The 27,540-nt window shown below is 37.2% G+C and overlaps 1 protein-coding gene across 1 annotated transcript in view; it reads right to left on the bottom strand.

Annotated features, from left to right (window-relative positions):
- Positions 1-27,540, bottom strand: part of SH2D4B (SH2 domain containing 4B) — a 59,781-nt gene that overhangs the window by 20,065 nt on the left and 12,176 nt on the right. The window contains exons 2-6 of the mRNA XM_057416384.1: positions 27,328-27,487; positions 26,064-26,211; positions 20,739-20,883; positions 13,310-13,517; positions 11,695-11,822 (exon numbers count right to left, since the gene is read on the bottom strand). Coding sequence (XP_057272367.1) covers positions 11,695-11,822; positions 13,310-13,517; positions 20,739-20,883; positions 26,064-26,211; positions 27,328-27,487 — 789 coding nt within the window. The remainder of the gene's footprint in view (positions 1-11,694; positions 11,823-13,309; positions 13,518-20,738; positions 20,884-26,063; positions 26,212-27,327; positions 27,488-27,540) is intronic.

Raw genomic sequence — 27,540 nt, 5'->3', positions numbered from 1 at the left:
CTAGGGCTATATCCCATGGAACCTTCTGAAGCAGGTTCCTGAAGAGGCCAAAGTCTGCTCTCTTGAAGTCCAGGGCAGTGGAGCTTGCTGCACGCTCTTCTCACTGTCCTGAGGATCTCAAATTCGACCATCTCGTGATCGCTGAGTCCAAGGCTGCCCTGGAGTGTCACATTTCCAACCAGCCCTTCCCTGTTGGTGAGCACGAGGTCAAGCATGGCACCTCTCCTTGTTGGCTCCCCTATTACTTGCAGAAGGAAGTTGTCTTCCACACAATCGAGGAACCTCCTGGATTGCTTGTGCCGGGCCGTACCGTCCTTCCAACAGATGTCAGAGTGGTTGAAGTCACCCATGAGAACAAGGGCCTGCGAGCGTGAGGCTTTTCCTATCTGTCTATGGAGTGCTTCATCCACAGGTTCTCCTTGATCAGGCGGTCTGGAGCAGATCCCCACAGTAATGTCCCCCATAGCTGTTCTCCCTTTAACCCTGACCCACAAGCTCTCTGTTAACTGATCACCTGTCCCCAGACAGAGTTCTGTACTGTCCAGCCTATCCCTAACATAAATAGAAACTCCCCCTCCCCGCCCGCCAGCCGCCAGGCCTATTTTTTCTAAAGAGCCTGTAACCTTCCATTCCAACACTCCAGTCACAGAAGCCATCCCACCACGTTTCTGTGATGCCTATTATATCATACCCCCGTAGACGTGCACACATCTCTAATTCCTCTTGTTTGTTCCCCATGCTACGGGCATTTGTATAGAGGCATCTGAGCCGAGCTCCAACTGAAGCCGGCTCATTGGCTGGAGCAGCTGGAATATCACAGAATCCCAAGGACTGGAAGGGACCTCAAAAGATCATCTAGTCCAACCCCCCTGCAAGAGCAGGGTAACCTAGAGTACATCACACAGGAACTTATCCAGGCGGGCCTTGAATATCTCCAACGTAGGAGACTCCACAACCCCCCTGGGCAACCTGTTCCAGTGCTCTGTCACTCTTACAGTAAAGAATTTTTTCCTGATGTTCACATGGAACCTCCTATACTCCAGTTTACACCCATTGCCCCTTGTCCTATCACTGGACATCACTGAAAAAAACCTAGCTCCATCATCCTGACACTCACCCTTTACATATCTCTGCATTGCTCCAAGCATTTATTATAGGTGCTGGCAACTGACTGGGTGTGTTGGAATGAAATGATGCCCCCCTCCCCCAACACATCTAGTTTAAAGCCTCCTTGACCAGTCTGGCAAGCCTACTACCAAAACCGCTCGAGCTCCACCAGCCCCCAGTAGTCCTGGCCTAAAAGCTTGGGTCCTGTGTTCAAGATACCCAAACCCCTCACTATGGCTCCACCCTTCTAACCATTTATTAACCTGGCCAATCCTCCTAGCCTTTTTAGGGTCCTCCCCTGTATCCTGGAGAATTGATGAAAAGACTATCTGAGCTCCAAAGCCCCTAACCACATCTCCCAGGGCTCTGTAGTCCTTTTTTATGTTCTCCAGGCTACTGCTATCTATATCACCAGCACCCACATGGATCACTAGAAGTGGGTAATAGTCCGTGGGACTTACTAGAGCAGGCAGCCTCTCTGAAATATTTTTTTATTCTTTTTTTATCTCTGCAATAATATTTTTATAATAAAAATAACAGATCCAATACGTAGGAAAACATCACATGTATACAAATACATTCACATATACATTATGGTTTTCAAAAGAACATATATCATACAGCTTACATAGAATACTGTAATCTCATAGGCATCAAATAAACTGTCAAGATACATTTTCCATGAACCTAAATGACAACTGTAATAGTAAATCACAGTGTCAGCAGAGCCTACTCAATAAAAGGAAAAAAATAAAAGTCAGTGTTAACACGGAGCCCTGGAATTCAAATTTTACAGCTGGTGTTACAAACAGATAACTAAGCAGAAAATATACTGTGTTCTTTGCTTTTCATGCTTTTTTCATTTGTGAAGAAAAATTATTTTGCTTCACATATATTCCATCTGTGTAAGGCTTAAGAATACATACATTGTTTAGGTACATTTGCAGTCAAATCTGAAATCTTGAGTATCTTCCAAATGACACCAGTGGTCTTAGAAGAAATCCTTCTGCATGTTTTAGAATATCATTAGAACTTGTATTGCTAAAGGGGATACAGATTTAAATCATACTATATCTGGAGTATTTTCTTATATTTGAATAAAAATAAGAGTTCCAGATAGATTTCTACAAAGCAGATGGATGGTGGTCTTTTCTGTAAGAACTTAAGAAACTATACTTCTTTATCCAGCTCAAAGAAAAATAAATCTTGGGATAATATTGATAACTAATTTTTCTTCTCAGACACTTGGCTAGATTTGGGAACTTTACGCTAACTTTGTTAATTACAGTGCTTTCAAGCTGCTTGCAACATTCTTGCATATTGATTTAGTGTACTATTCCTCAGGGGGAAAAGTTACCTTTAATCACTCAATACAGCAAGCCAGACACTGAAGCACTGTTGAAAGTCAAATGAGAGTAACACTGGGATAGTTAAAACTTCATGGCTAATAAGTGGCAGTATAATAACCACATGCAGCTCTTAGAGTGACCCAGTTCTCAGTTAAGACACTAAAAAAACAGCCATTAAATAGCCTGATTTCCTGCCATCACTGGAACTAAGTGAGCTAGCAGCTAGTTCAAACTCACAGCAGAATAACCTGAATTAGGTTTTTGAAGCCACTGTTTAGTAAGCAGAAATGGCTTCAATGGAAGGACCAACTTCATCTGAGGTTCTGAATGTTACAAACAGAAGCAAACTGAATTTTTTTACTTAATTTCTAATACAAAGTCTGGAATTAATCTAAATTTCATCAATAGAACTATTCCAGTTTACATGATAAGGCGATCTGGACACAGCAAGTGTGCAGACTCATTTGTTGCTACCACCATCTTAGCTCTCAAAGCTTCTGTCCCCACCCTCTAAACAGTAGCATGGCTAAGAGAGAAAATAGGAGAGGGAGCTCTATCCAATGACTATACTATTGCTTTGTTGCATCTTGGATTGAAATATCTATAAATGTTTGCTGCTTATTTCAAGTACAAAAGATTATTTTCATCAAGCATACTGGAATGAATCTACAATAGCCACATGCACTCATGAAAGATCCATGCTGTGTTTAATTGTGAGAAGCAGTGCTAATAGCAGCAGCACAGTGTTCCATGGAATTACATATAATTTAGATCTGAGTCCTCCCTGTCATGGATTAAGAACTCTTGTGTATTATATTACAGATTCTAACCTCAGATAGAGAGGTAGGGTGTGATCCAGTCAGAGCCAATACCTACCAGCATGCTAAACTACATAGCAATTTTGGAGTTTTACCTCTAAAAAAGATTCATGAGTTCGTGATTTGACAGTCCCATTCACTGAAAGGCCAGAAGAAGGAAGAACTGACCTTTCTGAAATCCAAGAGGGAAAAAGGGAGCTGTCATTCCCTTATCTTTTGCAGGGGAATGGCAAAATGTTTCCCACACTCCACCTCACTCTGTCTCCATGCCAGCATCAAATGATGAAGTTTCACATACAGGTTAGTCACCTACAGAGTCAGAGAAATCTTTTCCCTTTATTTTCATACAATCTCCTACTGTTTATCTCCTGTGGTGAAAGCAGCTTAAGTGGCACAATCTGCTCCTAACTGGGTGAACTGAAGTGAAGCAAAACCAGCAACATAATTTTGTACAATCACGTTTCTCCCCAGCATGACTACACACCATACCTGCTGATACCCTGTTTGAGAGAGTTGTGTTTACTTCACAGGGAAACAGCATTATTTCAAAGGAGCTGTCAAAGTCATAACTTGTAGTCTTTTGCCTTGAGGCTGGGTCAATAGGACTGCAGTTTCAATATTTTGTGTGGCAATACTGAAGGACCGGTAAGAAGAGCATCTGCTGGGAAACCAGTAAAATTTTCTGGCCTTGGGTCTGCAAGTACTTGCTGTGCTTGAAACAGAAAATACTGCAGATAATAAATATAACTTAGTCAAGCATAAGATGAATACAGAAGCCTGTAAAATAGAAAGCATGTTATTATACGTATGCAGGCAAAGGCGCAAGAGCTGGAGACATGGCGATAAACAGTTAGATATGGACTGAGAAAAAGCAGGATGTCAGCAATTCAGCCAAAACTAACAGGGTTCTACACAGGACACCTGTGGTATGCTAAAGGGGGTGATCAGGTAACATCCAGATACAGCATTTAAAGATACACAGTATGAGCCGAGTGTTTTGTACTGGTAGCAACTGACATTTCAGTGCACCTTGTGAATAAACTAACCATTAACACATACACAAGTGACACTGAAAGGAGAAAGCATGATCCAGCATGTATGGAACAGATTACAATATATATAAAAGGGTACCATAGCTCATCTGTAGGCAGATGAGCAAAGCCTTCTGGGTGCACTTTGGTTGCCACAAACAGTCATCATCATTTCTTTCGGTCTTAGAATAAACAACACTTGTAGATAACAGGGATCTTTACCTGTCTCTAACATTCTTTATATTCTTTAAATTGGGTCACTTTTAAGTCTTGCATGCAATTTCTTCCAAATAACTCATGCTTTTCTATCACTTGCTTTTATAAATGATGCTACATTTCCAAATGCTAACAGCAGAGCTTTCCACTCAGGAACACCTCTCCCTTTTATGTAATGTGGTAAAAAAAAACTGAGTGAGCTGCAGTAATAGAAAAATGCACTCACACACAGCCCACTTCAGTAAGGAGACAGAACACAGAACTGTAACCTAAAATTGCAGGTAAACACATTAAGCTACCACCATGGCTTACTAAATGAAAACATAATTTCTCACTGTGTCATGCTCTAATAGTAGCACATGGAGAAGAGAAGTATTTAAATAAAGGGGCAGAAGCCTTCAGAATGTAAAGCAATTTGATTTTCAATAGCAAAATATTTTTTCATTAAGGGATTAGTAAATTCACTTGGAAGTAAATTCTATGAAAAACACAGTGCTTATTTTTCACAAATGCAAAGAATTGTCTGGCACAAACTTGATTTTGATTTACTTTTTTTTTTATAATAAACTTTAATTAGCAGTGCACTATATGGGCGCTGCACCTGATCTGTTTGTATCCATGAAACACTTTATCAAAATTGTTTCCACTTTGTGCTCATATGCTCTTTATTGCCTCTAATTTTTAGTGTCTGCAATACTTGTTCAGAAAAACTGCTGACTTCTGTCTTTAGAACATGCCTAATCTTTAGTATATAGCTTCTAGTTAAAAAGCAGTCAAGAAGGACAATGTATTGTAAAGACATAAGAAAGCTCATTTCACATTAGCAATTAGCCTATTTACATTAATTATTCAGTTGCCTCATTCTACAATTTCCCTGCTGTTCTTTGCGCTTCCTTTCTCCTTGCAGCATGTTACAGCTCATGTTACCTCACTTTGATACTTTGCTCCATTCCAAGGGGAGCCAAGAGTCCAAAACTTTTGTTTGCTAATACCCTGTTTGTGTAGACATTTCTAGTGCCACTTTTGCAATGGCACTAGAAAAACAATTCTGAAGCCTTCAAAAGAACTGATAGACTGATACAATCGTATAACCCAAGTGGAATGACTTAGTATATGAAAGATAATCATATTTCTCAGAAAACAGCATCACATCTTTTATTTCTTAAAGAAGAAGCTAAGAACTGAATTAGAGCTGAGGAAGTATTTGGGTTTTGTTGTGTTATGGATCTGCCTTGAGACATCCATAACTATCAGAATCTACCATAAGATCTAAAGACATAATTCCAAATACTGCAATATCTTTGAAAAATACTATAAGAACATCCAGGAGGTGTTTGATAGGAATATGTGATGGAAATATATAGCATTCCATCTCACAAGAAATAAACAGATGATCGTGGCTCTAATAATATGGGTGTAAATCCACCCATATGGGGAATATGTATAAAACTGCAAAGTCAAACTAGTTCATCTATCGTGCCCATACAATAAAACTTGTATGTGCAGGTTATAAACATTACAGCTTTATAATTATTTCAAAGTAAAATTACAAAATTATTACTATTTAAAGGCTATGGTGCAAAACCAGAGTGAGCCTATCATCAGTCCTTCAAATGCTAGACACAGATTTTCCAACTTGAATTGCCTCTTCAATGTTTAGCAACCCCTTTATATAATAAAATAGAGGGCTCTCATTCATCCTGCCATAACCACTGTGATATGGTTATCATTCATCACTGTGTCTGAATTTAAGAGTGATGAAAAGCACAGGACTAAACAGCCTTGGAAACCAATGTTCTCTGTTTAAAGACAGAAGAGTGACAATAGGGGTGACAGCAGCACATGCTTCCCCAATCAGGGCTAAGAGTATGCTTCAACACATTCTCTAATGTAAGGTTATGTGATGAGGGTGTAATTTGGCATCCAAATTTGTTCCATATCTGTTCTTCCTAAGTATCCCAACAAAGGTAACACTCATTCCTAACAATGTGGGGTTTTTTTTGAGAAATCCACACAGATTAGGAATGATGAATAACGGCTAAATGACTGCGGCATTACTTGTTTTACACAAAATAAACCTGGTGGCAATAGCTATCTCCTGTGTTGACCTAGGTATATCCTTGTAGGACTCACAAGCCACAAAGCCTCAGTTATTCAAACTGCTGGTCTCAACTGTGCCCGCATTCTTCTTGAGAACAGGCTGGCAAAGTACAAAACAGAGACATCTACCTTTACTATAAACAGAATAAGACATAGTCTGTTCTAAATCTAGCAACTTGAAAGTCATCTTTTTTTAATCCTTCCCAGACAATTCTTCAAAATATAATTTTATATTCTGTAACTCTTTTAATCTTACACTTCCCATTCTTCCTGTACTTGAATAACTTGGAGACCCAGAACTGTCCTGCAAATGTGTGCAAGATAACAGGTACATACTAATTGACAACTTTTATTTTAGCTGGTTTTATCGTTTGAATCAGGAATTCTCTGATTCCATTTCAGATGTTTCCCAATCACAGGATGTTTTAGATACAAAACTTTGCATGTAGCTATTTTTTGGATGTGTCTTTCAAGGCCTGTGGAGGACAGTGTAAAAGCTCTCAATTAATTCAGGAGGTTTTTAACAAGATCTTGTGTCTTTTTGCCCAACAAAGTATCTCATCGACAACTGTAGAAGGGGAAAAATAAGCAGACCCTGGGGCTCAGTTTACTTAAGCAAAGAATCTATCTGTGCACTCTCTCAAATAGAAGTAAAAGCTAGATAATGAGAAAGCAGTGAGTTGGAAAATAGATCATTAATACCAAAAAGGCTGTACTTTGGCTGGATTTACGACACTTGCTTACATCTTCCTTCCACTGAATGACTGGAAGGTTCTTCTTCAAGAGCAGAAGAAAAAGTTTTCTTTTCTGTTCAAAGCAGCAAACTGTATTCACTCTTAGATGTATTTCAAACCAAACCACTGCCATTTCTGAGTCCCTTAAAAAATACTACAATACCAGCTATATTTTATGAGGTGTATTTCTCACTATTCAGCTATACCAACATGCCTAGTGTTGTCACTACTGTTCAAGGACTCAAAATTAGTAGATGCTCAGAAATATTAAGTTTGTAATCCTTTACTGAGATCATCTGATTTGCAGAACCACTGGCACTATTTAGGTCTTCTAGATTTACCTCCTCAAAACAAGTTTCTTCCTAAAAACATCTGAAATTAAACCGCAATCTATAAACATTTGCAACACGATCTCGTTAAACCAAAAATTGTCTTTCCGGCCTCCCCTGACCTCAGGGATCACTCAGCTTCTATTTCTCTCAGCATTTTTCAATCCATCCTTCAGCATATTCTGATCAGCTTCTTCACAGCTTGCCACTCCCTTAGGTAGTAACTGCACTGCCACACTGATTTCCCTTGATAAAATAGTTCTCCACAACAGGAGATGCTACTGCAATTACAGTTTAAAGGAACAACCTTTAGGGCAACTACCTCATGTTTCCAGATCCATGATATCAGCCTCTGAACATTCCTTTCAACCTGAAGGCAAGTAGAGATCTGATAGTGCTACAGTAGATGCTTAGCAAATATGCACAGAGCCACCTCACTGACAGGCAATGAATAAACTCCTCATTTTGTCATACTGTATTATAATAACCCTAACAGATCCGTTGTGGATAAAATCAACAACCATAACCCGCTGGTCTCAGCTATAGCTGGGGGAATACTTAGACAGAACTCCACCCTGCAAACAGCAACCCTGTCCTATGTTCTGAATGGAAAATAACCAAATACAGGACAGAAAATGTGAGAGTGAAAAGTCTAACACCTGAAGTAAAACAAACAAAACAAACAAAACAAAAAAATATCAAAAGTAACATCTGACAAACCAGTGGGAATGAAAAAAATGCTGAAACAGATTTCAAGTAAAACAGGACAAAAGAAAGACAAAAAAACCAAATGGAACTATTACCTCTTTCAGCTACCAGCATCCTTCTGTGAAATACTTCAGGAAGAAAGAGGCCTCTAGTCTTGTTGCTATATGGAATTCTATTCCCAACGTTTTATGTCTGCAGAAAACTGAAAACTACAATTTGCTAATGTCTATGATAGAGTTTGGAAAAACTCTTCAACATATAGGGAAGGCTGAAACTTTCCCTTTACTTGGCATGGGTTGCACAGATCTTTGAAAATTCCAGTTCAAAGCTAAACGTGGCGAAAATGAAGAGTGTCTCCCTTTCTAGCCTTCCCATCCTAAACATCAAATTACTTACCAGCTTTCAAAACATACCAGCAACTGAGATCTTGGAAAAGACTCTTCTTAATTCAGATTTAAAAAAAAAAAAAAAAATACATCTTGATACAATATAGGACGCCCTTGTAAGTTAGATTCATCTACCCAGATTCATCAATTAACAGGTAAGAATTCAGAATTTACCTTTATCTAAATTCAGACCTATTAGTTTCCATAGTCAAAAATTGAAGGCATAATTCTTTCCAATCAAACCTAAGACAACTATTAGGTAATATAAAAGAAACAGCTGAGTTTTGTACAAAAGATAGACACTGATCTTCTTATATCCCAGTATAGTCTCAGAGGCACCTTAATTGCTTCCTCCAATTCTCCTTTATTTTAGCAGTTTGGGAACCAAGTACCATTGCACTCTAGCCACTAAGTGAGCATAGCTAATTTTAAAAAAGGTTCATTGGGTCATCTAATTTTATGATTTCCTAACGGGATAAATGCACTTTTAAGTTATGAATAACGCTTAAATATAGATCTTTAAAAATAAAATGTTCTTCTTTACCAACTTAAAAAAAAATATCCTATATTGAAGGGGTAAACAATCCAGTTGGTGGCAGCGATCTATTACTCAAACATAGCCAACATTACACCTAAAATTCAGCTGAACAGTACAGTTTGTATCTTTAACATATTATTTAATCAAGAAAACAGTAAAGCCTATTCAAAATGAGCTAAAAACACCTCTCAGTGGAGTTCAGATAACTGATTATAATTTCAAGAGACAGATATGGATGAAGTTGAAGCTGATATTGGTGCAAGAAGTAACATTTTGTGAATAAGGAAGGAAATGTGCATACTTGAAAAAGAATTTTCTTTATTACGGATTTTACCACTTCAAATTAAACATTTTGTACTGGTACTTCAAATGAAAACAAAAGGAAAACTTCAAGTACTTTAAGTATGCCATAGGTTTCCCTGTTTCGCATACCATGAAAATGCCCTAGACAATATGTATTTCAGAACAGAATCAGATCAGTTTGATGACTTAATGTGGGAAATATGCCAAATATATGAGATTAAAGACATTTTTGCATTATTATTTGGACTTTGTTATTTTACCTAAACACATCTGTCTCAGACCTTCATCTCTTCAAACTCAGAAAATATCATATGTCCATAGTACAATTTGAAGACAGCAAATCAGCTAATGTTAAACTTTAGCTAAAAAGCTAAACCACCTGACTGTCAAAGCAAGTAAGCAAAGGTCTATTAACCTTAGCAAAACCATGTAACTCTGCAAGAAATTAATATCTAATTTTTTGGTATGGCTATCATAGATCTCTCACTGTATTGCATTCAAAAAGCCTTTAACATGAGGCAGAATATTATACTCCCATTTTATGGTCCAAAACTGGAATATAACAAAATACAGAAGTTATTCAAGGATGTGAAGACCTGATTATACCTGTTTGAGAGATGCTTGAGGTTCTGAGAACCTGTCATCATAACACTAGAAAACATTAAATACTAGGCAGCAGTTCTTTCCACAGAAACATCCACATGACCAAATGATGATTTTTATAATTGCTACATTGGGTTGCATGGTTAGCTGTAATTCTGGGCTTTGAATAATGGCTCTCATTTGTATTGAGAATTTCTTACACAAGTCATATATAGTCTGCTGTATTTTATTCATACCGCCAAAAAAATATATAATGTCCTGGTTGCCTGAATACAGTGCAAAACAACAACACACAGAAGATCCTAAATAGGCTTATACAATAGGCATCAAAATCTTTATTTGAATGAGTAATAAAGAATAGAGGAAAAAAGATTTTTGGCTGGATCAAAAATGGCTTTGCTTGCCTTCTCCTTCCCACCTCACTAGACTGGAGGCAAATTCAATCAAGAGGGTTTGGGTTTGTTTTTGCTCTGAATTTTTCATTTATTTTTCTTTCCTCAAATTTGTCTACATTACAAAATATAACATAGTGCATAACACTACAAATCATTGCTTACTGCATCTGTAACAACCTGATGTTCAATTTCCACAACTCCAGAAGAGTTACAAGGCACTTGAGTTGTTCACTAAAGGTTATGATGAATCTGACCAGGGCTGCAGAAGCTAAACCAGCCAATCAGCAAATAAGTACAAAAGGTGCATTCATGTGGATCTCCACAAAGAAAACCGCTGAGCTTCATGTTTGGGATCTATCTTAATTAACTTTGTCAGGCTATGAGCGGGAGGAGGACAAATGAGGCACTTCGCTCACCTTCATAAATGTCATTGGATAGTCAGTTTCTTAAGATACAGTCAGCATGACCTGAGAAACTAAAGAAAGATCACTGATTCTTCAGTTCTTGCCATGATTAACATTAATTCAAAACCACAGAAATTAGACTGCACAAGCCCAGATGCCTTCTTAACTTAAGGCATGAATTATGTTCATCACTACTTGTGCCAATCTATATGGATGTGAACTTCTCACGAGCAGGAAAAACATTTACCACAGGTGACACAGAAAGATCATTATTGAAAATACTTTTGAAAAATGTCCACATATGAAATTTTAATCAGTTTGTCTCTCAGAAAAAAAGCACAAAATGTCATTTGTAGGAAAATAAAAAACTCCGCATCAATGCTCCGGCTTGGCTTGTTATTAAACAGCAAATATATTTTGGCCAGAATATTGCTGGGAAAAAAAAAACCAACAAAATTTTGGTGGTATGAATCACAAACTACTGTACCTAATCAGAAAACAGAAAACTGGAACATCATATGCAAATAATAGGAATGATGCAAAAATCTTAACAGGCACCATGTTTCACAATGTCAAGTAGACTTTCCTTTTTGTGATGAAAACTGGCAGGATTCATTTCTTGAGTGTATGCTTACAACTCTATTGTAAATGAAATGAAGGATCAGTGTATTACCATGAAACCATTGAGCAATCCTGTTGGTGTTCCTCTCAAACCCCGCACGTCGAGGAATCTGCTCTTCTTTGAACCAACGAATGATGACATCTTGGGAAAAGGGTCTAGAAGGACGCTCCCAGATATTACTGTATTGAAAGGCAAGTAATTACAGAAGAGTCATACAGAGAATTAGCAGTATGTAAAACCAAGGGACAATAGAAATATTAATGTATTTTTTACATATTTAGAAAACACTCAGCAAAGTAAGACAAGTAAGAAAAAAGTGAATGGAAGCTTTCTAAAGTATAGAAATTATAAGAAAGAAAGATTTTAAATAAACATAAAGGAATACTATTTTCTAGTGACTTAAAAGAAAAGGCAAGGCAAAAACTAAAGGGGCTATGCTTCATGCTGAAAAACTTCAGAGACATAACACCAAACCCACATTCCCCCGAGGAAAAAATCCGTCCCACACTACTGGTAAATAACAACATATTGTGCATCTCCTCCTTGACCTCTCAGGTCACTGGCAAAGTAAAATTTTAGATACACATCTATTCCTGCTCAGCCATACCAGTGTTAGGTGTGAGAAATTGAATTATAGACATTTAGGTATATTCACTATTAAAGTATGTGTTTAAAGCAACCTTTATTTTTCTTGATGCCTTCAAATCAAGCCATGGGCAGACAAAGAGGAGCCTTAAGAGATAACAAAAAGAAATATTGCCTGTTTTTTGTAGTATAGGTGCAGGTTAGAAACAAATAAGTAGTACTGAACATGAGCTGGAGAATGATCAAAATATTTTTCAGCTTTTTTTCATGCCCTTTTTGAAAAGGATCACATCTAGCACAACCAAGCTCTATAGTAAATAATCTCACCTCACAAGCTCAGAACTTCAAGTCAAAGTTACAGACTGCCTTTTCAAAATCTGCCACTTTTAATAGTGTTTTTTTCTACTGCAATTTGAATAAGACTTTAAGTAGTGTGGACAAATAAGAAGACAATTCCTTTGACAAGTTGATTTGGTGGTAACTTTAAAATCCTGGTCTCTCCAAGACTGAAATTCTGATTGCTCCTCAAACTGGGAGTTTTGGCTGCTGTTACAGGAGAGTTTCTGTCTCAGCACAGTAGAGCAAAGAACTTCTTAAAGCACAACACATTTCCAAACAATTCTCACTGGTGCTACAATAACTGGTAAAGAAAAAAACAAGACTTTTCCTGAAATAAAAACTTGAACTCCCTGAAACTTAGGAGTATGGCAGCTGTCTGTAAAACTTTTCAAAAAGCTGTGATTCAGCAGGCAGTGTTAGGCTTATGACCTGCCTAAGAATTTGTCTATTTGATTTCTCCATATCACAGCTCTGCACACTAATCAAATACTGGCTTTTGAAGGATCCATCTCTCTGTGTGAACTCTAAGAAATCTGTCTGAAAAATTAATGGCATTTAGTTTACATTAAGCATTCCTCTGTTTTCATTTTTCTTTAAACATTCTTTTTTTAGTTGTAGTGAAAGAGCAATACTGAGAATTTCCAACAACTGAAGAAAAGCTTGGTTTTGGAGAACCTTGGAGAAGGATCAATTCAACACAAAATTATTTCTAAGTAGGTAAGTGACTTGTGTACAAACCAACCTGGATGCTGCAGAGAGAGGCTGCAAACAACTTGCACTATTATTCAGTTTTATCTCCTGATCGTTATTCAGGCTTGTCCCCTGGAACAAATTACTCAAGCCAGCCACTCTTCCCTTCTGAATGGCACGCAAGGATTGTCGTCGGTATTCATCCCGAGCCCTGCGTGCTTTGTGGCTCCTTTCCTCATCTGCAGCTTTGGAGCGGCGCACTGGGTGGAATGAATGGAAAGAGTGAGGAGGAGAGACTTCAGAAATACAACCAACCATTTAACATTTTCCTAATAGAGCTACTTTTATTCCTTATATAATGTGATATTAAGAACATTCAAATTACAATGCACTATCAAAGAGATGGGTAACTGGATGACTTCTGTGATGCTTCAGATACAGGCCCATCATTAGAAAAAGCACGCCAGACTTGAGCTATCAATGATCTGATGACTGCTGGCAATAACTGAGCCTCTACATAGTGCAATTACATCTGACACTTGCTTTGGCTGTAATAAGAGAAATTCTGCTTCAGGACATCTTTTCCAGTGACAGTGAAGCAAGTTTTATGTTTCAAGAAAGAATGTTAACTACCAATTAAACTTAAGTCAGTGTTTAATGAAATTCTTTGCAGCTACGCACATAACTGGCATTGTAGGAGCTATTCTCAAAAATTACAGTTAGATAAAAACTAGCATGTAGGTCACACTTTTTGTTGTTACTGTTGCTTTCTTTCTGAAAGGCCTATGCTATCTTTGTTACAGTACTTAGTCACAGAAGTCTCCGTCTTGAAAATTGCAGTCAAAAAATATTTTCGGTAACAATGGAGAAGTTAATAGTCTTTGGAAAGGGCATGCTGATGCTATGGATGGGGTTGTCTCACATTTGAGTCTCTCAAATTGCATATAAAGAAACAGAATCTGTACTGGAAGATTTAATACACATCTATCAATGGCATTGACAAGGGAGATAAACATTTTCATAACCTGAAATGAGACTGCTGCTCTGGCCCTCACAGGTCAGGCATCTTTCACTAAACCTTCGTCATTTTAAAACTAACATCCTAAAAATCCTCTCTTCAAAAGGGTATGTCTTAAAAGGACCAAGAATTGTACTGCAAATATTCATTATCTATCAGCTCTTTCTTGGTGCCTCAAGCCCCATTTTGATTGTTTTTTTTTGTGTGTTGTTTTTTTTTTTTTGAGATAGAAATAACTTCAGGCAAGCAAATTATTCCAGTGCAAAACAAACCTTTAACATCCAGTGAAGCACATATTAAAGCAGCAACCTATTGCCTCCAGTAGCAATTATCAATCCTGCCATGACTATCCTGGCTTAGATCATACCCAATTCATAAAGTGAACAGACTATTTCTTACTCTGCTGTGATTGCACCTGTGACTAGGAATGCATGATATAAAACCAGATAGATGCATTCCATTAGACTGTTTGCATGCCACTGGTTTACACTCCTGATTTAAAGCAAGCAGAAGTATAAATGGATTTTTCCAAATCATGAAAAGGCTTCATGGAATCAAGGAATAAAAGTGCTCAAAACAAAATGACACAAAATAAAACCCTTAAATGAGGGAAAAAGACTTTTAGGCTAAGAGTTATATATTATCATAGGTAGCAAGATATGCAGGACTAAAAGCTTAGCAACATAGCATCATAAACATGTCATAGATTCTTCATGTGTATATAACTGGCAAGGTTTCAGTTTCACTTAACTACATACAGAGCAGTTTTTGCTAAACACAATACCAAACAACTGCACAGCACAGAAAATTTGAGTAACAGGTTTCACTATTTATCTTACAGGTTGTTATTTTTAAGTGTAGATAATGTCACCTAAATACGCTACTTCAATGGCTCAAGTATACTAGTTACAAAAAAAAAAAAAAAAGTTCTGTGATTTATCATTTGTTAAGCTACTCAGTAATGGCTGCTTTAAATGTGGACTTTGTATTTGCAACAACATGAGACAGCAAGGAAGATGAGTGCAATGCAACTTGGTAAGACATTTAGAAACCAGCCACTGGTTGTCACAGATCAAGGTCAAACTGCCTGGAGCTTTCTGGGATTCTATTCTACTGATGTACAGGCTGCCTGGTAGTAAAAAAAAGGCAAGGTATCTTCATGCCCCACTTTCCCCAGCAACAGACACTCTTTTCAAGAGACATTCTTACTGTATTTTTACTAGCGAATAAAATCTGTACCATCAGAAGCTAGTGACCTGGACTACATTTTCCCAAACTATTGAATTTTAGTATTCCTTATGACAAAACAATGGGGAGAGGTAGCATAGTTTGCAACTTTTAAATATCAACATCATATGGAATGAAGAATTTGATTGACTTGTCAAGTTTGCAGGAAATCTACAGTTCAGCCCAGTCCTGTTGTTCCATCTCCACTACTAGTTTTTAATTCAGGTGTTGGTGATACCAAAGACAGGTACATCCTCTTTCAGCACTTACAAAATTAAGCATGCTTCTGCCTTGATGGCAGGGTAATTATGTAGCAATGCCTTTATATAGTTTATAGAGAATTTTAGGTGCCAATATGATTGTGGCTGCAGTAGAGCAGGCCAAAAATGAGTTATCAAACTCTCCTGGAAAATTGGTAAAAATATTGAGACTAAGGTTTGTGCTGTCATGATTACATGGCTATCATTGCTAGAAAAAATAGTTTAAGGCCAGCTTAGACATGTTTACATGACCTGCAGTGTCATGTAGAACATACTCTAACAACAAAAAAGAAACCACACAGCTTGCGTGTGCAATACCTTTCACGATCCTATAGGTCTCACTGAGTTTGCCTTGTTTTCCTTGAACAGTTCAAGAGAATCTATTATTCTTCTGTGCTAACCTAAGTTGTCTTTTGAGTGAAAAAGCAAGATTTCCTTTTATATTTTTCTCTTAGGATTGTGAAATCCCTATTAGCAGTCCTGGCAAAGTTCTAATGCCAAATCTTTGATACAGATGAGGATTTGCTTTGCTGCAGCTGAACTTGATCACACAATTTGTGAAAGACTAGGAACTCTCAATTTTGTACAATGTTTTTGCTTTTGAAGACTGTGAGTTACAATCACAGCTATATGAAAGCAGAAAGAAACCCATGTGCTATGAATATGCATTCTCATTTTTAAATTATTTTGTATCAGCTTTACCCTTCTTAATAATTCTTGAAAGCTTGTTTATGAGCAATTCAAATGAGTACTTAATAGATAAAATTCAATCTTTAAATTTTCTGAGTGTGCATACAAATCACATGGTGTTTTCCCCTTTCCTAATTGGAAAATAACTTCTCAAAAATACTCTGCGATATGCTCCAATTCAGCAATCTGCTTATCTAAAAGCATGTGAATAATCCCATGCCCTATTCAACAACACACTCTGTGACCTACTGAAGTTCAGTGAGCACATACTTAAGGTTGAGCACTTTCTTGTCAATGCATAGCTGAGCCGGGGACTGCTCACTTCAAAATTCAGCACTTTATCAAATGCTCCTGCCAGTAAACTCACTCATTTGCATTTATGTGGAAAATAAGAACCAAACAAACATGAATTCCTTTAAAATTAAGACAAAAATAAATTCATGGACATAGTTTGTAGAAGAACATAAAAATGTAACAATATAAAAGAAGATATAATGAGTCAGCCTGGAATCCTACTTCCAACAGAGACCAAAAGTGGGTGCTTTGGGAAAAGCATAAGAATAGGTAAAGTCAGTCAACTCTGTCTACTTTTTTACTGGAATAATTTTTGTTTGGAGATGAGTAAAGCTGGTCAGATGGTATCTGAGCACTTCATTGTTTGATGCAGTTTGCAGGGGGTTCTAAGTGTATTAACAGAATGCCGTTTGCAATATTCAATCAGATGAATATTTATACTACTGTTTTTCCTATTATGTTTCGCAGATTCCTTTTCTGCTTTCACAAAGGGCTTGCTGTCACACTTGGAGTCTGTGATATACAGTATTGTTTACTGAATACTCTAGAAACCTACAAAAAAGAACAGCCTGTAGAAAGGTCCAAAACTAGTCAGAATATACGCACTCCTCTATCCAAGCTTAGCCTTAGTTCTCACTTCTCAGTTTCAAAAAAAAAACCCAAAAGAACAGCTTTGAACAGTGGACACTTTGATTCAGTCTTTTCCACTATTCATCTTCTCATTTGCCAGCCAATATACTTGACTTCACATATTAACTCATAATTGCCATCTAAAACAGCACAACATATATCTATCATATGAAATTGAAGTGTATAATTGGTCTTACAACACTTTTTTTTCCTTTTAGTACCTATTTCTAAAGTTATTCTACGTTTGTCATTTAGTACATTAGAAAGCACTAAAATTATATATTTCAATTAACATGTTGGTTCTATGGGCTTTTATTGATATTTGGCATAAACAGGGAAAAAGCAGAAGCAAACTGAACCAAGCAACAGGAGCTAATTTTACCAACACTTTGCTTATTGCCTTGGCAATAAACAACTGAGGGATAATGTGATGAGGAGAGATGAATCCTCATCACGTTCTAAATTCCATCTACTAAATAAATTAGTAGTGTCATCAATATCATAGCTACATTTGCTCTCCACAATAGCTGCTCTAGCACTACTTTTCCTCTTCAGTACTGACCCCCAGCCCTGTTGAATATGAAGGGCTGACTTCAAGGAGGTAAGACACAAAGGAGCCTGGCCTTGTTCCTAATGGGCAATATAGTTTCCATTGCTGGTGTGTAGAGACAAAAGATGTTAATGTTACATCTGCTTGTAATTCTCTTATACATTCATGCATTTGTTTATTGCTCAGAAAAGATGACAAGTAGACAGCTTTGCCTAACTTCACTAAATTTCCTCTCAGTGTCCCAAAGGAATATTTGAAGACAAAATGAAAGGATCGTCATTAAAAGGGTGGAAAAAAACCTGGAACTGAAATCAGAAGTAAAAAATCTGGTGAACCTGAAGGACTAGTTCCATAGCAATTTCAGATGTTCCCACTTCCTAATATTTGTTATTGCCTGTTTGCTGGGGTTTCCAGTTCCTGTTAAGGAAATGGAAGATGTTAACATTCCCGAGGAAGCTCAATGCAGTCTGATAGCATAGTCTAAACCAGCCAGGAACTGGTTTCAGATGAGGCACTAAACACTGCATCTTCATATCTTAAGTCGTCACAGCCATTTGCTAATGGAACGCAGTTCTAAGCTGTCAAAACAACTGGGATAAATTGAGACACTAAGATAAACATAAGAGGATAAACCAGGATGTGATACACTCTAGTCATTATTCTGCACTTAGTTTAATGCTAAATCAATTACTGATAACAGCATAAACTCTAGCAGCACAGAATTTATAGTAGGCTGCAAAACCCAACTTTGGTGCCACCAGCTAGAAGGTGCTGAGCTTTTGTTTTGCCATGGCAGCACTATTACTGGTGACCAAGCTAGACAGCTTGAAATTACTGCAGTCAGTCACCCTTTTGACCACAAGCAGACAGGTCTGCAAGTACTGAGGCACACAGACTGACGGTGATAGAATTCCTTCAGAGCATACAAAATACTCTAAAGGTTAAACAAGACAAAATACTGATGGTAGATTATATTCATCAGCATATAATGCAGCCAAAAGTGTTTTGACAGATCAAGAATGCCATTACAGAAATCGTGGTCAAAACCTTTCAGACCTTATTCCTTTCCTCTCTGCCTTTTCCCATAATTCCTCTAACGTACTTCTGATCTCTGTCTTCATATAACCAACATTCCTTAAGAAAACAGAGGCAACAGTTTAAAACCTCAGTTACGTCTGTAGTGCAAGAGTAAGAAAATAAGTTATAGTTACAGTATATAGTTATAGCAATGCTTAAGGTATTTTGTTTTCTTGCCAATTTCAGTGTAAAGGGAGGCTGGGGGTCTTTGTGTGTGTTTGGTGGTGGTGGTTTTCTTAGTAACATGATTGCTAATTTTTTTTTTCCTTATATACCATCAAAGAAATACTAAAGCACATAATATCATTCTCTGTGCTATGTTACCAGCTGATGCTAGTTTTCTACAAAACTAAGAGGCTATTTTATTCCCAACTCATTCTGCTCTTAAACACCCAATATACAGAAATCTACAGTTTTCATTTCCAAATAAAGACATACACATGGGTTTAGATAATTCTCGAGGAAATAATTACCTTCTTTTTATTGCCAGTGTTATATACAGAGGGTTTTTTTGATCAAAAATGAGCATAGCCTGTTATGAGCTTGGAAAATGGCAGCAGTGCATCTTATACAGATTAAATTCATGTTGTACAAAATGATTCACTATCACATCAATTCCAGGTAATAGGACTCCAGTAATCAGTTCTCAGGAACTCCTAAAGTGATGACTAGAACCATAAAATAAACTCAATGCATTTTTTTAGGCATTTCTTTTACTTTTGTCAGGAAATATGTAACACTACAGCAATATTTTTTTCCTACTTCATGAGGTATTTCATGCAACACATACTATCAGCTCCATATATCTCCATATTTAGTATTAGTTAATGAACCTTTGTGTTATATATAACTAATATAATAACCCCACATTAGATAAAACTTTCTAATCGTTACATTTCCTTTTTTCTGCAGAGTAATTAAATCAGTATAGATATGGGAAATAAAAAATATTCTTCCCCCAACAAAAATACATAATTCTCATTGCAAACAGATTTCCTACTTCTAAAGCCACCTATACAACAGACATCCAGATGGATATAGGTGTACATTTTATTCATATTATCCTATTAAGTCTTATTTACTCATAATGTGGACCTTTACTTACCTAAAGTATGTATGTATGTATACATATATATGTAGGAATATATTTATTCTGTTCCTTAAAGGCTTTCAAAAATCACTAACTTATTTTTAAATTAATCACAATGGTGATAGATACAGCACCTTTAGTGGAGAGATCATCATCATGATTATTTTCAGGGCAACAATCTAAATATTATGTTCTGCAATTTTTTGCAATTAAGTGAGTGCCAGTGCTCATATCATAGCTTGACTCCATTGCCATATGGAAATAATTAAAATACAGATTAAGGCAGATTTTACCTCTTCAGAAACAGCTGAGGACAAGCTGCAAAATAACTGTGTCCAGAATTCTTATTAAGCCAAAATTGTTAATTAATGACATTAGACAAAATATTAATTACCTCAGTCACTGTACATGAAAAAATGTCTATAGGACATTGACATCGATTCTCATTCAGAAAGGTATGTAAAATTGGCAAACTCACTGTAACTTCTGTTTGTGAGCTCAGGCTGGTATTTTCCTGAAAAACAATACAGCATTTTGCATTCCTCTATGTAGAAGAGACTTTCAGCAAGACTATTTTCCATTCTACCAGTCTCCTTTTATTTGCCTTCCGAAATACATTAATTCTGTGAAGGTAATTTTACTCACACTGTTCTTCCCACTCCTGGTCATCATCGCTGTGTTGACTGTGCTGCTGAGCTTGCATGAGGCTCAGATACAACTCTTTTGCTCGGATTTCTTCCTGTTGTTTTATTTGTTCTTCACCTTTTTGTCTTTCCTCTTCTTCTCTTTTCTAGGCAAAATGAAGTAAAATAGAAGTGAGGAAGAATGTGCCAAAAGTTAGAACACTGCTTCAGTTGCTTCCTCCCACAGGTAGCTACATTCCCTTTGACAAATCACGCTCTCTTCTAACTTTGGGTTTCTCACATATCGAAACAGGCATAATAGAAGTTTCCTAACTTTTAGGAATTTCTGATAAAGATATGTTTGAGATGCACAGGTATTAACAGGAATAAGAAACATGTAAGTACTTGAGACTTGAAGTCTACATGGAAACTTAACACTGACATTTGATTATGAAGTCACAAAAAAATTTCATATAATTCTCCTTATTAAAGGAAAAAATTAAATTCTATTTATTCAAATTAGTGCATGGATACATGTGTAAGTATATTGTACAACTCCTTAATGTGTGTGTGAGGAGAAACAATTCTTGTTAACATGTTACTTCCTTTTGTGAAGTATGAGTAAACCCCATATGCTTGATTTAAATTAATAACTGAACTTGCCACGCTTACTCCATTGGAAGAACAGGGCAAGCAGTTTTTCTGCTTATCCCTGTGAACCCAATCCTGCACATCAGAGCTGAGGGTGAAAAGCAACAATAACCTAAAAACACCACCTTCTGCCTGACAGTTGAGAGATTGTACTTTGTGCCATGACCCTTTCAGCTCTTCCAGAATAATTAGAAAGGTGACAATTCAGTATATAGTCAAAAATTGCCAAGTAATACCAACCTGCTGCAACAAATCACTATGAAAGTCCAATAGGCAGCAATAATCCTCTCTAGTGTTAACTCCACTGGAGAATTTGAACATGCTAAATGATCCTATATAGCCTCTGGCAGTTGAACATTTACCACAGACCTGTTACTTGTTACTGTGAATGTCTGCTTCACAATGTTTGATAGCTTTGCTATGGCCAGCTCTAAATAATGTTTGATGCGTGAACCACCCCTGACCCAGGGCAGACATGCAGGCTACTTGCCACAGGGCTGAGAGCAGAGCTCATCTTCAGATCTATGTCCTTAAGACTTCATGCTCTGAAAGAGGGAATCTGGAAATCCTGGGTTCTGGGTTCCAGGACAGCCTGCTCTTGGCAAGGTTGACACAGCAGGCTGAGACTGGATTGAGAGCAGATCAGAGCAGAAGGACTTGAGGGTGTTGGTTGACAAAAAGCCCAACATGACTTGGTAAAGGGACTCTGCTCTTGTGAGACCCCACCTGGAGTACTGCACTCAGATCGGGGACCCCAACACAAGAAGGTTGTAGAGCTGGTGAAGAAAGTCTGGAGGAGAGCCACAAAGATGTGATCAGAGGGCTGGAGCACCTCTCCTGTGAAGACAGGCTGAGAGATTTCAGCTTGTTCAGCCCGGAGAAGAGAAAGCTCCAGCAAGACTTTATAGCAGCCTTCCAGTGCCTAAAAGGGGCCTACAAGAAATCTGGAGAGGACTTTTTACAAGAGCATGTAGTGACAAGACAGGGGGAAATGGCTTTAAACTGAAAAAGAGTAGATTTAGACTAGATACAAGGAAGAAGTTCTTTATTGTGAGGGTGGTGAGACACTGGCACAGGTTGTCTCAAGAAGCTGTGGCTGCCCCATCCCTGGAAGTGTTCAAGGCCAGGTTAGATTGGGCTTTGAGCAACCTGGTCCTGTGGAATGTGTTCCTGCCCATGGCAGGGACATTGGAACTAGATGATCTTCCAACACAAACCATATTATATCCTACGACCTTGCATTAAAAAAAAATTAAATTGTGGGAGAAAATTATAATGCACTGTTATTCTGTTGTTGCCTATCAACAGAATAAGGATTATTTCTTCTTAAGTGCCCACTCTCATTAAAATTCCTACTAAATATTTTTTGATGCATGAAGAAAAACAATACCCATAAAAGTTGACATATGCAAGTTTCAGTTAACAAATATTTCATCTCCCAAGGAATTTTTAAGAAGCAATCTAGTTTTACTGTGAACCATGATTATATTATTAAATTTGGCAGGTGTCTGATCTTGTCATACAGATAGTACTTTAACATTCTCTTGCTTTATGTAGACCACATGAAGAGCAAACTGAGAGAAAGTATTTCTAAACGTAGATGAAAGATACTTCCCATGCCTTGCTGGCTGACATTGGTACCTTGAATTTGTCCTAGCTCTGCATATTGTTCAGGATTCCTAGTGACAGCAACTGATTACAGTAGGAAATTATGTCTGTGATCTCATACCCTTTGTAAATTAGGATAAAGATTAACAATAGTAATTGGCTCTCCTATTTGTCTTTTGCAATAGATTCACAAAAGAATAGCTGTCCTTAAACTGCAAAAATAGAGCAGTCAACATTTATATTCTAGCATCATAAATTAAAGGCATTTCTGCTTAAGAAACACCAAGGAAAGTAATACTTTTCTAATAGTGTTGGAAAAGGAAATAGGTATCGTCATTCACTTTGATATGTGAGACATCATTTATCTAGTGCAGACAGCCCTAAGTCCCACAATAGGTTAAGAGGAATAAAATCTCTTTTAAATGGAGTGTGTGAGATACAATATGTTTAGAAATTAAATACATCAGCAGAAAGGACAGTTTCAATCTCCCAGATCTCCCAAGTCGAAATCCTTCAAGAGGATGAAACATGAGCAGAAACTGAAGTTTTCATACCTCATTTTTGAAACTGCTTTAAATATGGTCTGTTTGTCATCACAGAAGGATGATTATCAGTGTGTTAAATATTTTAAACCTGTTAAAGTGGGTTTGCTAACTGATCTGTATCTCATTCCACACCCTGAATCATTCATGAAAGGTACATTTTTTTTGTGATTTCCATGATTGCAGTCATACATGAGTAGATTTAATTCATCTTTTTCCCAACAACTTAGTTCTATTCAATTTTTGTAGTTGGAAGTAGATGCCAGAAACATATCTTCCCATTTCCCTATTTAGGTATCTTTCTACTCATTCAGCTTGTAAATATTTCATGTACTTCTTCCACTGCACAAGAATAGTTATAAAAAGAGTAAAATGTGAAGGGGAAGGAAAGCCAAGTGAGTTTAAATAAGCCAGTGGATAGAGAAGTTAAGTTCCCCATATTAGCTTGTGAGGTTCACTTGTCTTTGAAATGCCTTTGCTGTTTTTAATAATTTCTACAGTCCTATGTACAAAAACCTGCTCTTTCAAGACCAAGTAATAGATCAGCAGCTTTTTTGAGCAGCAAAGTTGTGGTGCTATAGTACCAGGGATCAAGTGTGTATTTGGATCTCTGCTGTGTTAGTCCAATTCCCTCGTAAAAGATCTCAAATTATAGACCTAAATGAAGACCCAGGGCTGGAAGTGTAATTAGACTATGTTGTATTAATATAGCAAATGCTGGGAGCACATTCAGTAAAGGGGCATTTAAAAAATAACCACTGAATAATATCTTGTTTCCAAAGATGTTGGTGTTCTGGTTTCAGCTGAGACAGAATTCATTTTCTTCCTAGCACCGTGCTGTATTTTGTCTTAGTCTGAGAACAATGCTGATAACACATTCATGTTTCAGTTGTTGCTAAGTAATGCTTACTCTGGTCAAGGACTTTTCAGTCTCTCTTGCTCTGCCAGTGAGGAGGGGCACAAGAAGCCAGAAGGAAGCAGGCAGGACACCTGACCCAAACTAGCCAAAGGGGTATTCCATACCACAGCATGTCATGCCAAGTGTATAAACTGGGGGGAGTTATCCAAAAGGAACCAATCACTGCTCTGGTCGGGCTGGGTATTGGTCAGCGAGTGATGAGCAATTGTATTGTGCATCACTGTTTGTTACTTTAGTTTTTTTGTTTTCCTTCCCCCTTTTAGGTTTATATCTCCTTGTTATTTTTATTAGTAGTAATAGTATACTGTATTTTTTAGTTATTAAACTGTTCTTATCTCAACCCATAGGTTGTGCACTGTAAATCAGCCACAGAGATATTAAGTGAACATCAGTCTTTGTTCAAGAGGGCTTTACTTTCCAGGAAGCAGAGAAAAGAGCATTTAATTAGTTGCTCTGTTCATTATTCATACATTAATAAAGCACTTGAAAGGTATAGTTTCATTACTTACTGACATCAAATTTCAAAGGCCCTGTTCTCTCTTATGAATTCAGATTAATTGTGCAAAGGTAAATCAGCAACTTTGTGCAGGAACCACCCTTGTTTTGCACTACCCTATAATCAATATAACAACCCTCAAATTCCAAGCCCACAGTTCACAGAATGACAGGTAACATGCTGACTCTAGTCTGTAATCAAACCACATAAATTTAACACTGAGTTTTTCAGCATTCCTCCCTTCACAGAAGGACAGGGTGGGAGTCTATCTACGCTTTCTACACTTTTAATCACTATGCCAGGAAGAGAAAAATGGCATAGCAAGCCATCAGCAGGGGAGAAGCATGTAGATGGAAGTTACTGGATGCAGATCTCCTAGTAGTCATATTTTGCTACAGACTTTCTCCATGGAAACCCAGCTTCACCATCTTGTGCAGTCCCAGTGCACATATCCAAGACTCAGAAGGCTGACAATTTCTCTGCACTCCAAACCAATTATATTTTAGGGTTTTTTAAACAAGTTTTTATCTTTATAAAGTAATATGAAAAGGGAGACAGAAGCTATCTTCTTTTCAACAAGAGAATGTGAAAACAGATATTTCAAACAGTAAAATTCTGTAACTTTGCTCTTAGAAAGTTCAGTATGAAGTGAATAAAAATCAGGCAAATGAACATCTTTCAGCAAAGCCAACTGGACTTTTCCCATATGTTGAGTAGGAGAAGGATCCACCCCTTGAAGAAAGTAGTGACAGAATTTTCAAGTTAAATATGTGAACAAACCCAGCCAAAATACACAAAATACATCCAAAGAAACTAACTTAAAATGTGACATTTCACAATTGTACATTTTTCCCCAGTATGATTCATTCCACACAGCTGACTGAACAATTCTGTTAATGTCTGAGCTGAATAACCAGTTTGATTGTCCTGACACTTTTGAATGAGATATGTAATTTTTTCGCATAACTCACCCAGCTGTTCCGGTGAACACCATGTAGCTATTTGTACATTCCAGGATGAAAAATTACAACTCTGGGTTTTAAAGTTATTAATAAACATGCACTGAAGGTGACAAGAACTTGGAATCTATATAAAAACACTATTAAAAATGCTAAATTACTCTATGCAAACCTTCAGTTCCTCCTGAATTTTTTCCTCCTCCAATTTGGCAGCCTTCCGATCTTCTATTTCTATTTTCCATTTTTCTGCCACTATTTTGGCTTTTTCTTGAGCCATAGCATCCCGGAATTTCTTTGTAATTTCGGCCTCCTTTTGTCTCCTACAGAAAAGGATTTGAAAATAAAAGTCATTTAAGACATCAGTTATTTTTTTTTAAATTGAGGATATATATTTGCTAACTGGCTGCAACAAATACTTAGCATAAGACTTCATGAAAACATGCAAGGAAAGAATTAAAATATATTTAACAAGAGACGCAGCACAAATCAGATTTGAGGAAACTATCAAGAAAGCAGACATTTTCAATTTTTGATAAATGACTAATTAAAATAGCACCTTCTAAATTAAAGAAGTACTTCTTGGATATCTTTGAGTCATACTCTGTTTTTCCTTCCCTGGCTGAAAAACAGTTTTTTTTTCTGTCAGTGTATCAAAGCATGATTGGGAATTTATTGTCCTTCAAATATCAATACAAATGTCTGCCAAATTCTTACACTAGGGTTTTTATCAGTACTGACAATGTAAAAGGAATGCAGAGCACAGGTTGCAGCTTTTAATCCCTGCTTAAATATGCAATCACTATAAGCAAGAAGAATCTCACATTAAAAGTACAATATAGAATAATCTGATATTTAAACTGTCACTTTTCAGTGTTGCACTACAAAAGGAAGTGCAGGAGGCAGGTGGCCTATTTCCTGACAATATCAAGCACCAAAACACTTCTGAATCTCTCGCAGAGCTGGAAGAGGCCCTGCTGGAAAAAACAGCATAACGCTTTATGTAATCAGTTTCTTAACTGCTGGGATAAGAATTAATATAAGCAATATGCAAATAAAACCACTTTCAGAAAGGATTTTCTGTACCAAATCCCCGTTGTGGGCATAGATGTGTTATAAAGCAAACATTTCTAATTTAATCATCTCAAAAACAGGTTGTTTCATTTTTATTTATTTACAAACTGGTCAATGGTTTATGAAAATTCCCCAAAAGAAAAACGTTTGTTTCACTTTTTTTTGTGAAAGAGTGTTTTGTTGGTTTTCAGTATTTGATAAAAATACATTTTTCATGTGCTGCAAAAAACTTGCCACAATAAGTGAAAGCAAATGTTCACAAAACATACTTACCAGTTTTACCCACCATTACCTGCTGCCTTTCTACAAGGCCATGTCTCCCAATATGCCAAGTGGACCCCGAATTCAGATTCTTAAATCCTCACCATATTTCTTCTGCCTCCTTCTGTGCTTGTTTCCTGGCTCGTTCTGCTATTAGCTCCTCTGATATCTGTTCATATGGCTTGTCACCTGGGGCTTCTCCCATAACCCAGACCCAGACCTCACCATCCTTCCCACGGAGCCACTGCACATGTTTGCCATTACCTGCAACAGCCACCAAGAACAAATAAAAAACATAAATACTGGCTCAAAATATT

Source organism: Pezoporus wallicus, unplaced genomic scaffold (assembly GCF_028554395.1).
Source record: "Pezoporus wallicus isolate ANWC-B61680 ecotype Strahan unplaced genomic scaffold, APGP_CSIRO_Pwel_v1 contig_2012, whole genome shotgun sequence".
Classification (NCBI taxonomy): domain Eukaryota; kingdom Metazoa; phylum Chordata; class Aves; order Psittaciformes; family Psittacidae; genus Pezoporus; species Pezoporus wallicus.
This window is presented reverse-complemented; position numbering and strand designations above follow the sequence as displayed.